The sequence below is a fragment of the Larus michahellis genome, chromosome 3, assembly GCF_964199755.1.
Source record: "Larus michahellis chromosome 3, bLarMic1.1, whole genome shotgun sequence".
NCBI lineage: Eukaryota > Metazoa > Chordata > Aves > Charadriiformes > Laridae > Larus > Larus michahellis.
The window spans coordinates 77,739,922-77,755,689 of record NC_133898.1 but is presented as its reverse complement, the minus strand read 5'-3'; the positions used below and the strand labels follow the sequence as shown (position 1 = coordinate 77,755,689).

The following is a 15,768-nucleotide window of genomic DNA, read 5'->3' as shown; positions in this document are numbered from 1 at the left end:
ATAGTCTCCTGAAAGAAAATAAAGATCCCTGGAAGGCTATTTTATGATCACATCACTTATTCAGGTGCAACAGTACCTCATAAACACATATCTTAACAGCTACCTTTGGTTTCTGATTACTAAGTCAAAGTACATAATTAAAGGTAAAACAGTTATAAACTCTTGGAATTCATCTGTGCAGCTGGGAAGTATATTTTGGTCAACTGCAGATCAGCCACGGCCTCACCTATCATCTGAAAAGCACTATGTTGCCAGCCTCTACGACATGGCAAGAGTGACAAAGAACTGAGTTTTCTCCCCGATTCCTCAGTATGCAGAGGTAGCTCTGTACATGGTACATGGAACGGGTCACCAATACATACAATGTCTTCTGCTGTAAAGCATTTGAAAATCCTACTTGATTTAAAGGAGCCTGAAAATAGCCTGAAAACAAGTCCCAGCTGGTGGGACTTGTAGGATCACTTGGCACAGCCCTTGAGACAGCCAAGGCAGGTTTGTATCTAGAGAATACTACTATTTTATGATGTTCCTCTCACTGTTGACTGGGAGGTTGCGCCCTTGTAAAAGATTGAAAAATACACTAATTCTTTAGGAATAAGTTGAATCCGAAACTCAACAGAGGACAGAATTAATTTTTCAATAACTCCTCTGACTTCTTCCTAGCAGAAACTGATGTCCTGGCAAGAGAACATGTAACAATGGAACAACGCTATTTATAAAATCCTCATGGAGGAAGAGGGAAAATAAAACAATCTTTGCTTTTCATGGAAATCTGAGCTCCCCCTTGTTGTGGCTTGTGAGAGGGAGCCCATGTGCTCTTGGGATGGCAGCTGCTGTTACGTCCCTGCCTGCTGTTCTCCCGTCTCCTGGGAAGCTGCCATCACATGCTGGAGGCTGGACTCTTCCAACTCTTCCTGCTTTATAGCACCGAGGTGACTCAGGAGGGCAGAGGCATGGGCACTAGGAGCCCTTCCTGGTGAGGCACAGCGTATACAAGCAGAGCAAATCACAACAAGTGGCAGGCAGGTGCTGTTCTTCGTGGTGGGAGAGGTGGGACCTCGATGAACGGTCCTCCCTCCTCCTGTGAAGGGTCTGCTGCAGTGTTCCATTTGACCTCCACGGTAACTCCTTTTTCCCCATCTACAGACACATATTAGGCCTTATCAGAATAGTTCTATTTGGCAAGACAACGAAACCATCCTAGTTTCAGGTCACTTCGTCCCAGTTCCATATCAAAGTGCTCCTATCAGCAGCAGTCTCATTTCAACAAGCTAGAAATATACTTAAAGGTCCTACATATCAGCAAAAGATTCGTCACAGATGCAACTAACCAGCAAAACAAAGTGGTTACCAGTTTAAAAGGGTATACTGAAAACAGGTAAGCGATGAAGAAGTCTATGCATCTGGCTATGCTACTGCATAGGATTGCATCAGCCTAAGCGAGCCCATGGGAAGACCTCTGGCAGTGTTACGGCTGCTTCTGGTTTTAGCTGTGATATGAACATTGTATTATAGTAACAAGGTCCAAAAGAGTTGTCTTCGATCTTTGACAAAATTCGAAGAAGGAATTAGGAAATGAAGCTGCTTGTGCATGTTTGATGGAACAGAATGAGTAGAAATAGACACTGAGACTAAGGCAAAACAAATAGATGCTCTATGTTTCCTAGTTACTTTTTGTAAAAGAAGCTCCAAAACCGATCATTTGTTAGTCATCTGAAACTGTGACCTTCCAGTTTTTGGTCTTTTAAGTAACAGTCACTACTAAAAAAGAGCAGGGAGGAACAAATTCCAAAGAGTCCACCAACGTAGAGCCATCAATTAATGTACATACCAGTTGATATAAATGTCTTTTACGCGTCTGCAAGAACATGATCAATGTGTTTGGCTTCTTGTCCCTTAAACTGTGAAGCAAATACCCTTTGCCTGTCCAAGTCCCACTTTTTCAGCAGAAGGAAGAGGGAAGTTTGCCTGCACTTTTGAGATTTAGACAGTTTACTTCCTCCTACCTCTTTTCTCCCATTCAGCATGAAGGACCTTTCAGTGACCTATGTGCCATCTTCTATCACCTTCTTAGGATATTCTTCATCGTGCCTAAGACAAATTCCTTCTAAACACCTACAAAACAAGATAATTTTCCTTCTTTAAATCTTCTTCAAATGACCCTGTGCTATGATACCTGTAAACCACTTGCCAGCAGATGGACAGTCACTGCTGTGATCATTGTCTACCACACCGACTAATTCTGTCTCCTTATTTCTATTTTCTCTGGGACATGGCTATCTCCATTTGTCGTTCATTGTCTTATTTTTAGATTGTAAATGCATTAATCTTCTGTGTGTGCACCTGTTAGCATTCTAGATTTGTGAAGGTATTTGGGCTTTTAGGCACTACTTCAGTATAAATTCATGAAGTTTTTTATAATGAATTGATAAGTGAAATGACAGTGGTAAATGTTAATAAAACAATGTGAATTTTGGGACGATCTTCCATCTATCATAATACAGGCAAAACAAATGCATACACCCAACTACACCGGCCACAGGTGAAAGCAACAACATACACGATAACATTGTGATCTCAAGAGAGAAGAATGAAATTCACTGCCATATGATCCAAAAGAATAATTAGAAATTGTTTTTGTGAGAAAAACCTAGGGGTCACTAAAATCCACATTTTTCACTGGAATCTTCAATTAGGGATATTTCATCTGAAAATGCCTATCTATAAAGCAACGTGAATTAGAATTAAAAACTAGGATTACTAGAATATTACTAGCATACTAGAATTAAATGACGTGATTTTTTCCTTCAAAATAACATTCACATTAAAGTCTCTATAAATTCTTAATATTATAGTATATAAAAAAGTATTTGGGTAAGTCATATATAAGATAAATTGAATATAAATAGACCAAAAAAAAGAATGAAACATTTTGCCCCCCAAAATTTTGAATTTAAGGAGAATTTTGACATTGTTCCCAAGGAGAAATGAACACATTTTCAAAATGATGGTAAAACAGTTAACAGCTTCTGACGAACCCAAGTGACAATTTTCATGACAATCACCTGAAGCTTTTCTGAGTTAGTTCACTCCACATAAAGAATAAACTGCTTCAGCACTCGATGTATGGCAGACTTGGGAGGCCTTTCAGTAATCAGTTTGTGCTTTCCCTTGAGTACACTCGCGGACACTCCTTCACCATTTTTCAGAAAATACAGGTTGCAGCTGAACACAAGCAGCGATGCTCCCAGCAATGGCAAGGCTCTTTGATTTACTTCTGATCACAGAAGTGAACTACTGCTTCTGTTGCCCTCCTGCCTAGGAAGAGAAAAGCGGATCAAAGTCCTTCTTGGAATTTCAGGGACACGCCGTTAGTTTCTTCACCCAAGTGGTTAACCAGATATTCAGGGTCTTGTGAATAGGTCCAAACAGGATCCTGAGGCAACTATCTGCAAAGAAGATAAAAAGTTCAGTTTCTGTGAACCCAGGAGAGTCTGACAAAAAGAGACAACATCCCTTAAGTTGTTTTAGTTAGCATTGAGCCCAAAGGCACTCATTCTCTCTCACAGGGCAAACTTTTGGTAGCGATTCAGGCTGCAGATCCTGGGTCTCATTATGGTTATTTAAATGTTCTGTTAACCCACTGATTTCTTTGCCATAGTTTCCCCAAGTTCCCATGTTTGGAAGTGACCCCCTTATCCTGCCCCAGCTACCATTCCCTGAAAAGACTATTGTTTGTTGTGCCACGATTACCTTGGTTGGTCAGACCTTTCACATGGCATTCCTGGGGTGACAAGGATGCAACAAGGTGCAGGGTGACTTTCTGCAACAAGCGAGACACCAGGAACTTGACCTTAATAAACCTGTAATTAGGCCTGTGTTGCTCTGACACCCCTAGAGTACTTGTTACAAAAAACAGTCAAACAAAAAAATCCCACAACAAACCAAAACAAAAACCACACACAACAACATTCGTTGGGATCTTGGCATGAGGTCACGCTTATACAAGGAATCGAGTACCTTAGATAGTTGGTTGCTGCCCAGGTGGTGCCAGCAATCGCTGTTGCAAGGGCCCTTCCAGAGTCATCTGCAGCTGGATCAAACGAGACTCCCACTCTTCTGCTCCCTTGGAATCGAGCTGCCCTATGGTGGTTATGGAGGAATCAAACAGCATGCACAAGCCAGTACAAAGAGATACTTCAAATTTGGCACATTACAGCATTTCACTGAAACACCGGCTTCATCCTAGTGGCAGTTTGAACACATAAGTGAAGAGCTGGGGCTGAGCTGCAATTCCTGCTTCTTAGGCTTAATCCTGGGCACAGTGTCACACTGGTAAGGAACATGGTTGATCTGGAATCAGCAGAGCTTTAGCCAGGAACAGACATCCCCAGCCACAGGGGAGGTGAGGGAACAGTGCAGAAGAGACCGAAGTGGATCCGTGAGAGGTCAAACGATTGCATGGCTGCAAAACCTCACATGGCGTAAGAACATGTGCTAATATGGGAGTTGATGTGCTAATATGGGATCAGGGCTAATATGGGAGTTGATGGTCCCTCAATTCCCAGAACTAAATGTTTAACCATTTTACAGGTTGTAGGCCACTTCTACACACCTACTGAAATTAACATATTTGCATAATTCGAATTTTTTTTTAGAATCATAGGGTTGGAAGAGACCTCTGGAGACCATCTAGTCCAACCCCCCTGCCAGAGCAGGGTCATCTTAGAGCAGGCTGCACAGGAACACACCCAGGCGGGTTTTGAACGTCTCCAGAGACAGAGACTCCACCACCTCCCTGGGCAGCCTGTTCCAGCGCTCTTTACTTTCACGCACATTTCAGAAAAATTATTGATCTATGGGTTGTAATATCTTTACAGGTTCATGTGTTTCACTGCTTCCAAAAATTACTAGTTCTTATTGCCAGACCATATTAAACATGAGAGAAACAGGTTAACGGTAAGACACCTACATCTAGATAGATGTCAACAGGTAAGAGAGCTAAATTAAAAGGAAGTATCTAAGCTCTAGTTACAGTAAATGGATGCTCTGGCACGATTCGGTTGCTTAAGCAAAGGCATCTAGTGCTATCTGCAACACACTCGACCATCCCTCCCAGCCACCAGCTGCCCTGCTAGAGAGTCACAACTCCTACCTTCAGCCAAAGCAGCACGTCTTAGATATTGCAGGGTGCCTCAAAGGCCCAAGATACTCATTTCAGCAGATAGCTCCAGTCCCTTAAACGACATTAACCCTGCACAATAGGGCCTCTAATCAACAGTCAGTTCAAATGTCCCTTTGAGATACTCCCGAGACCTAGGGGATATACCTTATAGAACATACATAAAAATAGAAATAAAAAAGGATCAAATAAAGATTTTTTAAAAAAAATTAATTTTTATTTATTCATGATACAAAAGAAATATTTCCTTCCTAATCCCAGTGGATTGTCTTGTGCAGCCCCTAAAGCACACGCAACCCACTTTGGACCCCACAGCCAACGCTAACACTGATCCATCTCATAAGCACACATGTTCGTGTTTACAAGGGATACCCCTAGAGAAGCCAGCTAACTGAAAAGAAGTGCAGTAGTAAACTAAGCCCTGGTGGAACACCCAGTATTGTGACATCACTGCACTGTCTCTGTACTTGGCAAATAGCTGCAGGAGAATTTGCTGAGGCATAATAGATATTTGTTGATCAAATCTGGTAAGAAATAGAGCACTGGCCACAGAGGCAGCATAAACATATTTACAGAGGTAAACCATGACCAGGCACTCCAATAAAGAAGTTCCATAGTAACTTTATCCACCACTTATTGACAGTTAACTATGGTGCATAGTTTGCTATGGGATGGTAGGTGTTGCTTGGTAATCTAAGCAACTAAGAAAATACCAAGTTTTCTAGTAAGACAAGGACTGTAATGCGTCAGAGTTACAAACTCATCAGGAGAGCAGTTCTGATTGAAGACTGAAGATCAAAACTACAGGTTTACTCCAGTGTTGTGCTTCTCCACAGCCCGAAGCATTTATGGAGACATAGTTTATGTTTAGAAATTGTTGAGTTAGGGTCACAGTCCAGGACTTTGATGTTTTGCATCCAGCAAATTCCAGAAAGAGGTAATAAAGGCATCCTTTAAGGAATCTTCTCTGATGTTAAGACCCGAGAAGCATGGCAGCGAGCCTAAAAAAAGGTGGAGAGGGGAATGTGAATAGTTCAACGGACAAAAACACCACTTTTAAAGAGCATTTTCCGAATTAGTAGTTTGGTAAGCTTAACAAGTGTAAGGGGTTATAACTCATCTTAATTAAATGGGAGTTTCCAAGACAAAATTCTAAACAACTACTATTTTTAAATATAAATCAAATCTTTGAAGAGGAAGAAAAACCAAAACCAAACAAAACCCCACACACAGATCCCATACAACACACTTCTATTTACTGTGTCCTGAATTTTAAATCTTTTGCCAGTAGGAGGAAGAGAGGATGCCTGTGTTTCACTGATATTTCTGACGTGTTCAGGACCAGAGAATACTTAAGACAATAGCTCATTTCAATACATAGACGTTAAATACAGTTGAGTAGGTGATTCAGTCACCAGTTATTCCACAGTTTAAACCAAAGTCTGTCCTGAAGCTTGAACATGCTAAACAGTGATGATAAGACACCACAGATTCAGAACATGGGTCCTCAGAATCAATTTGTTAGTGCAGGAAAGACAAAGCTTAAGAAACAAAAATTATATCTAACATTCAGCTGAAAACTCCTAAGGTCTTAAAAACTTACAATGCCCAAAGTGAAACGTGGATAGGATTTATAAAAATGCCAACAGCTCAAACATTAAGTTACTCAGAGATGCGTTCTGAATATATGAAGTTCTAAGTACTTTCAGAAAGCAGAATGCACTGTTTCTCGTGTCAAAGCTAAGGAGACATTGGATGGTTAGGCCTCGGAATCTGTGCGCCTTGTTCTTCAACAATCAAAGGCTGATAGACTCCACACAGCTTTACAAAATTGCAATAAAACCCCCTGAATGTAATTTCAGACTACAAATGCTTTGTAAGTAGCTTATATGCCCACAAGAAGTTACTTAGGAGAAAACATTGTAAGAAAACTCTGAGGAAAAAAAAAGCCTAATTTACATGTGCGAACAGCTGCAAGTGTCATAAAAGATGCAGAAGTTGTCAGTTACATCAAGGTGACATGCATTTATGCACAAAACCTTTTTGGTCTTGATATCCTGTGATTACTCAATTCACAGAGAATAAGCAGAAAGTAGCAAGAAGAACAAGGAAAGTGAGGACCTGAAAAAAATTCACCATGCAACCACATATGCATGTGCATTTTGAGTATTAAGGAAGAGATGCAAATTCTCTTAAGTTTTCTTAGACAGAAACTACTTTCCGAAATACTTACAGCTTTCTCTTCCAATGAGAGTATACCATCCACAGCCACTATCTGGTACTGCTTTTCTTTTAAGCTACCCACAAATTTCCGAAGTAGTCTGAGACTAGTACCATCACTGTTTTGTTTCAGCAGTTTCTGCATTTCTTGGGAAGGACACCCCGGGTCAAACAGTAGCAAACATAAGGTTTTATTCTTCTTCTCTTCTATTCCAACAATGGTACGACTATGACCTAATTTTAAAATAGAGTTTCAGTAATTTAAAAACACATAAATCCCACTCTTTGTAGCACACTACTTATTTTCAGATCAAGGAAGATATTACTTGAAACTGAATGAGGTAGTTACAAGTAAAGAGCAGATGTCACAAAGTTGAGATCCAAGTCACACCTAGCTCTTCCATCCAACAAAAATACAAACTTTAGTGTTGCTCTTACTAAATAAAAAAATAACAGGAAATAAAGCCATGCCTTCAATTAAATGCAGAAGGAATGTAAAATGCTGCTCTGAATTGCAGCACATGTGAAGAAAGACAGAGAACAGAAAGAAACCAGCTTACTGTGATACTGACCTTGATGTTGCAAGTAGATAGGTGGTTTGGAAGTACACACCACCTTTGCACCACCTTCGTTATCTGTAGAATAATAACGCAAAACCCACTCAAATAAACGAGGGTGTGTACCCATAGGGCCAGTTGGTTTGTGAAAGTCAATGATTTGACACCTACAGAACATTTAGAATGAAAACAACAATAAATTTTCAAGCAGGTTGTTTGTTAAAACAACTTCTTCAACTCAGTCCTTTCGGCCTGCACCAAGCCTGTTTTGTAAACACAGCAATTCCAGGCATCAAGTGGTCATTACCACTTTTTTCCTTTTTTTTTTAAATATAGGAATAGGGGACGCATAATTACAAAGCAATGGTATATATACTGTTCAAAACTGCAAGATTTATTCTGTAACAAAGAAACACTGCTCTTCAGTCTAACAAGAACTTGCAACGCTTGCAAAAATTAACGTTTGATTTTTTTGTATAAGTGATAACACGTACACTACAGAATCCAATTAACAGCTTTCAGAATTATGTAACTGAGCTGAAATTCAGATTCTTGAGAAGAAACTCCTACAGAAATGAAGTTTTTAATCAATGTTTGGTTTTATGCATATGTGGCACAATTCTTCACCAAGTCTCAATGATCTAATTAGTTTTTCAATCTATGTACCTGCACAAGTAGTTATGCAGCTTTGCGCTGTGCTAAATCAGATCTGTTCATAGGTTGCTTCAATTTAAAGCCACTAAGGTGGCTTTATCATCACACACTGGCAATTCTGGCCTTTAAATGTACAGCACTTAAAAATAACAACAACAAAGTAATATTTACTTTATCCTGAGACTGGTTAACAGTGAATAAATTTCACATGCTCCTATCCATGCTTTGGAACCATGTAATCTGTTGTTGAAGTGAGAAGCCCCATGAGGATCAAAGCCTTCTCTCCAGGCATCTTCAATCATAGACTGAATCTTTGGTATACTAGGAATTAGCATAGTATCTGGAACAGAAAAGGTTTTGAATTATGGTTACAGTTACTGCAATAGCCTATTAATTAAAAATATTCAACTTCTTTTATAAGCAGCAGTTGATGATACAAAGATGCACCAAAAAAACCCTAAAGCTAAAACTTCAACCACATCATGCCTTGCCATTATTCACCCCTCTGATTCTTTCCACAATAAGCTGCAGTGGTATAACAAGCATTTAATAGGTATCATTGACCTAGTAAGCCTTGCTGTGGAAATGAAAAGGTAAAACATCCATCAGTTGTCACCATCAGTTGTCATTCGAGGTATGTGAAACAAGTAAGCAGCGTTTTGTTTAATACCTCTCAAGCAGTCATCATAGGAGCTGTTTTGCAATAGTGAAGAAAGGAGCATCTGGAAATTCCTGTAACCGCAACCCCAGCCTCTGTCGCCCAAAGATGAGTGGAAGTGATCTACTCCTGTTGAAAGCCATACATGCCTCACATCTTTGTTTTCATTCTCATAGTACTTACACAATGCTTCAATGACTCCTAAAAGAAGACCAAACATGAAGACAAAAATTAAGAGTCATTTAGATGTCGTGTTAGGGGATATAGTGTAGGAGAGAACTTTGTAGAGTGGGGTTGATGGTTGGACTCAATGACCCCAAAGGTCTTTTCTAACCTAAATGATTCTATAATTCTATGAAGTTTATCTATAAAATGAACTACAAAACTTACCAGAAAAAGATTCTTTCCCCAGATACAGATTAAGACAGCTTTTTGTAAAACTTCTAAGTGATTCTACGTTAAGAACCCAAACCACAAAACCAGTGTTCATTGCACCTATTTCATTTCAATGGTCTTTACTTTGATGAATTTATGTGCCATGAAGCTTTCAGAATTTAAGATATTTTTTCACTGCTGCTACACAATGAATATTTTAAATTTAACAGCTTCGACTACACTATAAACTGCACAGGAACTATTACGATGAAACAGGAAAAGTAACATCACCAATAAAGCATTTGTACGCCATTGCCACCTCCAGTACAACATCCCCTTAAAAACATGGCGATACTTATGCATATTATGTAGCCCTTTTATTCCTTCCCCCCCTCCCCCCCACCCACCACCTAGTTATTTTTCCTGGAGAAACTAAGACACAGAAAGGAACGGCATAAAATTTGAGCATTACTGTAAATATTTTTTAAAAAAATCCACTTGCAGCATACTCCAAATCCTTCTTTTTTACATTAAAGAACATGCTTAGGAATGCTCTCTACAATTTGTATATGTAAATTCTCAAAGGCTCTTTATTGCCATGCAATTGTGAAGACAATCATTCCACAGCCATGACAGATTATTTCGTGAATTCCTCTCTGAAGTCCAAATCATTACCAAGAATGAAAACATTAAGTGAATTATTTCCACTCAACATATCTTATAGAAAAAATTGCATTTCACCTGTCAAGAATCAAGTGGATATTTTGTAAGCCAGAACCACTAACAATAAGCTAAAAGACCTTTGAACTGTGGTCTTGGCAAGTAAAGGCAAGGAAGCCTTTTGAAAGGGACACAGATTGTGCATTGGCACTGTATTTTTGTATCAATTATAAAACATTTCAAAGAAGATGTATCAAGTAGATGTCTACTCCTCCCAGTCCTGTCTTGGACTTTGTAATCAGATGAACACTGTGCTTACCTGGGACCAGCCTATGTGATACTACAACTAACCGAAACATAAGATACAGAGTTACTGTAAATTTTGACAGCTACACTAGGTTAGGAACCAATGACTACTACACAGTAAACAAGCATACACTCAAGGACAACTGACTTGTAATAAGACATTTGCATCTTTTATACATATCATATTTGGACCTTTACCCAGACAACCTGGTTCCAAGGTTCCGTAGAAAAAAAGAAAAATAAAAAAGAAGAAAAAGAATAAAGGTTAGAAACATATCAAGCTTTAATTTTTTTATTACTTTAGGACTAAAATGGTACAGATTGATCTAGACAATAAAGACTAGAATTAGGATGCAGCTAATACTAAAATTTAATTATATGCTTTGTTAAAGACAGGTTTGATCACTACAGGCAAGGTCTAAAAAGTACAGTATTAGTTGTATATAATTTCAGCATTTTTACCTGAGGTCTTTGTTTTCCCATCATCTATGCCAAAAGCCAAACATTCCATCATGTCAGCTTTTCTCTTGTGATATTCAAAAGGCTGCATCTTTCCTCTGTCAACTTCCTTTTCCATACTCTTTAGGAATTGCTGCTTGTAGCCTCCAGAATTATCCAAGCCATACTGTCTCTGTTAGGGATGGAGTGTGCATGATTTAAATCATGTTCTTTTAAAATTCACATATAGTGATTTCCAGAAGCTGCATATACAAGTAACTTTGAAAAATAATGAACAATGAGACACAAAAACTTCAGATTTATGATATTTTAGAGCTGAAGGCCAAGCTTCACTCCTGAATAGGAATGTGGGACTTGGAAAGCCACACCTGGAAGAGCAGGTGCATGCCTCTGCTCCCTCTTGGGCAGACAGCCATTGGCACAGAGGCAGTCCATGGCCAGAAGGTAGGGACAGCGGGAAATGAGCTATGAGGGCTGTTAGATGGGAGGGAGAGGGAAGCAGGACCTAGCAGGGGAGCGGTCACTGAAGCAGATGATGGTACCCAGGAAGAGGACAGCCAGGATGCTCAGGGCCTTCGGCGCTCTGCCAGGGAATATGCTCCAGGCTGTGCTGCAAGGCAGGGCACTGGAGCTGGGTGGAGCACAGTACAAGGCAGCAGGCAGAGGGGCCCAGTGACAGCAGGACGGCATGCACAGGGAGCACCCGGCTCCATCCTGAGGCAGCACCACTCTGCGCAGTAAAGCCAAGTAGCTCAAGGCAGGCATGCCCAGCACCAGCGGGTTGCTGAGAGCATACATTTGCCTGCAACCCACTCCTGTACCACCGCCTCAACACAGCCTGTCTGACTGCACAGGTCTGACCTGGTTTGGCCATTCCAGGTCATTACAGTTCCAAGATACTGAGCTTCTAATGGCACAACTGTTCAAAATTTTACCATTCAGAAATATTACTGTACCTGCAGCTTTTTAAATTCTTCTCTCTCTCGCTTCTCCTCTTCTGATCTCTGCCGATTATCTTCTTCAGTTTGGAGCCATTGAGCCAGTTCTAGATCTCTTATGTTTCCACCTACCCAGAAACAACATTCCAGAGACAGAAGACTTGATCAGGAGGTTAACAATGTTTTGATGGATCACTGATTTAATTTTTAAAGATTCTTTTCTAAGCAGACAAGCATAAACACAACTGAGCATTAACTTTAGGAGATGCATCCCACGCTATTTTGAGCTATTAGCAACAAACAGTAAACAGGACTGACTACATTCAGTCTACCAAGACTCAGACTCTTGACTTGGACAAAGTTTATACTGAGTTACAGGAGCAATTACTGGCCAAATAATGCATGTACCTCTACTACTAAGAAAACAGCTTTTGTTTACTGCATTTCACTTCATTGTTAGCAAGAAGTCCCAGTTTCTTGAGCACCACACAATTATGAGCTTCTAGGATCACTGCCAGCACTCTCATAACAAAGCGAAAAAAGCAAACTTAGAATCAAAGAACTTGCTAGGGAATCTCTAGGATTTTATTAGCCATGCTAATAAACAAAATTAATTTTGTTTCCTTTACTTTATTGCTATGACTAACGAATCAGCACAAACATTTAGAGAAAAGAATTGAGGGAAAAAATGAAGTTTTCATAAGTTATAGATTTTCAGCTCATCACACTGGAATTTGAGACTCTAAATTCAGTGTATGCAAGTCTTCTATAGAGCTAGAAAAAATAATATATAATGCAGCTGTCTTCTAAATATTGTTGACTAACATACTACATTCTACATACATACATGCATTTACTTAATAAGGATGCATAGACAAGTATTTCTTTTAGCATGTGTAATTAAGTAGAGCACTTGGGCAAGTGACAGGATTGCTATTAACTATGTTCACTTAATTATGTATGTGTGCAAGAAATAGTTTAAATTTTGTCTGAGATTCTATACTGCAACATGCAAATACTTGTAAATGCCTTCAAGTATTATCAAGCCTGTATGCTTTCATGTACCTTCCGAAAAGCTGTGTTCCTCTAAGTGTAAATCCACATGTTCTTGAAGAATCTGAATGTTTGTACAGGTAAGACTGCACATGGGACATTCATATAGCTGTTCATCATTCCCTATGTCTGAAAAAGAAATGCAGTTTCTTAATTAATGCAATTCCTGGTTTTCATGAGAACCACCCCCCTTAACTGATACACAGCCTAAGATAAATACACAGTAATGAATTTTGTGTTGCCATTGAAACTCCCCAGTGAAAGGCAGCCAATTTTAAACAGCTGTTACTCTCCTCTAACCATTTAAGAATTTGTATCAAAATACCTGACAATTTTAAGACATATTTTCCTTCTTTCTATTAATCAAATTTTGCCCCATTTAACTTATAGATCACAATTTGCTATGGTAATATTTGTATTAAGAAACACTTGGTCTAAAATATCAAACCATTAATGAAAAGATCTGTCCTGCTAACAGAAGAACACTTGCTTACAAAACTTTAATATTTGTGTGGTAACAGAGCAGTTGGTGGGCAGAAAGAATAGTAAATGTGCTGTCATTATTACTTTGTTGGTCTTCCTACATCAGATATTTATCAGATTATCTTATTTATCAGATAAATATTCTTTCTGCAGTTTTGGTATTATTATTGATTTAGTATTATTATTATTTTAGTATTATTATTATTACCATACACAATAGGTAAGGTTCAAAGTGACTTCTGGAGATTATCTAGTCCCTCAAAGCAGGGTCAAGTTAAACAGGTTAAGTTACACAGAGCCTTTTCCAGTCAGTTTTTGAATAACTCCAAGGAAAGGCACTCCACAAGCTTCCCAGACAACTTATTCCAGTGTTTGACCACTTTCACAGTAAAAAACCAAAACCCAAACTGTTCTTGCATTTAAATGGCATTTCCTGTATTTCAGCTTGCACCCACTGCCTGTTGTCCTGTCACTGGGCACCACAGAGAAGAGCCTGACTCCATCTTTACTGAGATTACTTCCTCCTTCTGAGTCCCTAGATTTTACTTGCATCTTCCTGTGTTCACAAACATAGAAATGAATATGCTATGTTAATTGTTTCTGGAAAGCATTTGCCCAAGCTAAAAGCTGGTGACTGGCTGGAGGGAAACTTGATGGTATAATAATCAAAATTCACTGGCAACATTTTGCATAGCACTGCGAACATATAGTTTCTTGAAACACACTACGTACATAAAAAAAAACCAAAACACCTTTAATGCAACTATATTTAAAATAGAAAATCGCATACAGGCAAGTAAGTTATTTATTCAAGCTCCGCATTATTTGCACACGTATAAGTAAGATATTATTCATGGCTAAGATCTGTTTTGGGTTTTTTTGTTGTTACTGTTTTTAAGAGAAACCTATTTTTAACCACAGGCTATGCAGTGTGGTTAATTATACTGCCACATCCTGCACCTTCACCATCATTTCTTTTTCTTGTCAGTATACATAGCTTGTTACACCAAGAATGCTAGTCTTCTAACAGAATCACCCACTAGCAGAGATGCCATTACTAAGTTTCTGAAATAACTACCAGCGACCTTGGGCAGTTAGTCAGAATAAAATTCTGAGCACGCTTAAAATAAATATACAGTACTCAAATAAATAACTGCTTTCCTTACTCAAACTTCATCCCCCAAAATATCCTTGTGGTCTCCAAATAAACATTTAGTAGTTCAGAATACTTTGGTGTTAGATCTGTCCTAAGTTCCTACTTCAAGCTGAAAACTGCCTTTCCCTAACGAGGACTGCAACTGCTCTACAGGACCCTGCCCGAGATGAGACTTCAAGAGGCAAAGTCGAACCTTTGCGACCAAACATACGCCCATTAGGTAAAAAGCCCCTCCCTATCACAGGAAAGCTTCAGGATTTGCTTTCACTGATACGGACGGTGTATTTTGGGCACGCAGAACATTGCCGGTTCGCCTCCGTTAGTGTTTTTAGGCCTCCTCTGGAGCAGATTTTTCCAGGACGCCCCCATCACCTTCGCTCGCTGTCCCTTTCCAAGTGACCTCCCTCTACCGCCTTCCCTCACCGCCCCCGGTTCGCTCCTACCAGCGGTCTCGGAGCTCTCCATCGGGGATGAAAACCCCCCGGACCGCGCAGCCCGGCCGCACCCCCCCCACGGCAAAGCTCACCCGGGCCCGGGGGACCACGGCCACCCACAACCTCGGCGGGGCTCTGCCACGATACGCCCCCCCCCCCGCCCCAGCTCACCTCCGCCCGGGGCGCCCAGCAGCTGCCCGTGCCGCGCCCAGACGTGGGCCTCTAGCTCCCGCCCCGCCGCCTCCCCGCACAGGGGACAGCAGGGAAGCCCTTCGGCCAGCTCGGGGCGGCGGGCGGCCGGCGGCCCCGCCTCGACGTGCCGCCGCATCTCGTCGCAGCGGGGCTGTCGGCCCAGCTGCAGGGGCCGCCGCGCCACCGGCTCTGAGGAGAGCGCCTTCCCGCAGCCCTCGCACACCAACATGGCGGAACCGCCGCCGCTGCCCGCCTCCCCCGGGAAACGAAACCGTCGCGCCACTTCCTAACGGCCGCCGCCGGTGCTCGTTCGTCACATCACATCACGTCACGTCACACGTCACGTCACGTCACGTCAGCGCTGCCTGCTAGGAAGTGTCGTTTCTTGGCCTAGGGCGCGGGGGGGGAGGTGGTGGTGTGTGTGTGCCTGCGCGCGCACAG

The 15,768-nt window shown here is 40.8% G+C and overlaps 1 protein-coding gene across 1 annotated transcript; it reads right to left on the bottom strand.

The window, feature by feature from the left end:
• Positions 1 to 5,375: 5,375 nt before the first annotated feature.
• ZUP1 (zinc finger containing ubiquitin peptidase 1) lies at positions 5,376 to 15,766 on the bottom strand. The gene is made up of 9 exons (XM_074580891.1): positions 15,307 to 15,766; positions 13,075 to 13,191; positions 12,028 to 12,137; positions 11,075 to 11,243; positions 9,284 to 9,472; positions 8,785 to 8,953; positions 7,975 to 8,126; positions 7,416 to 7,636; positions 5,376 to 6,183 (listed from the first exon to the last, which is right to left on the bottom strand). Exons 1-9 carry the CDS (start codon positions 15,554 to 15,556, stop codon positions 6,136 to 6,138), a joined length of 1,425 nt encoding a protein of 474 aa, XP_074436992.1. The 5' UTR covers positions 15,557 to 15,766; the 3' UTR covers positions 5,376 to 6,135.
• Positions 15,767 to 15,768: the final 2 nt, after the last annotated feature.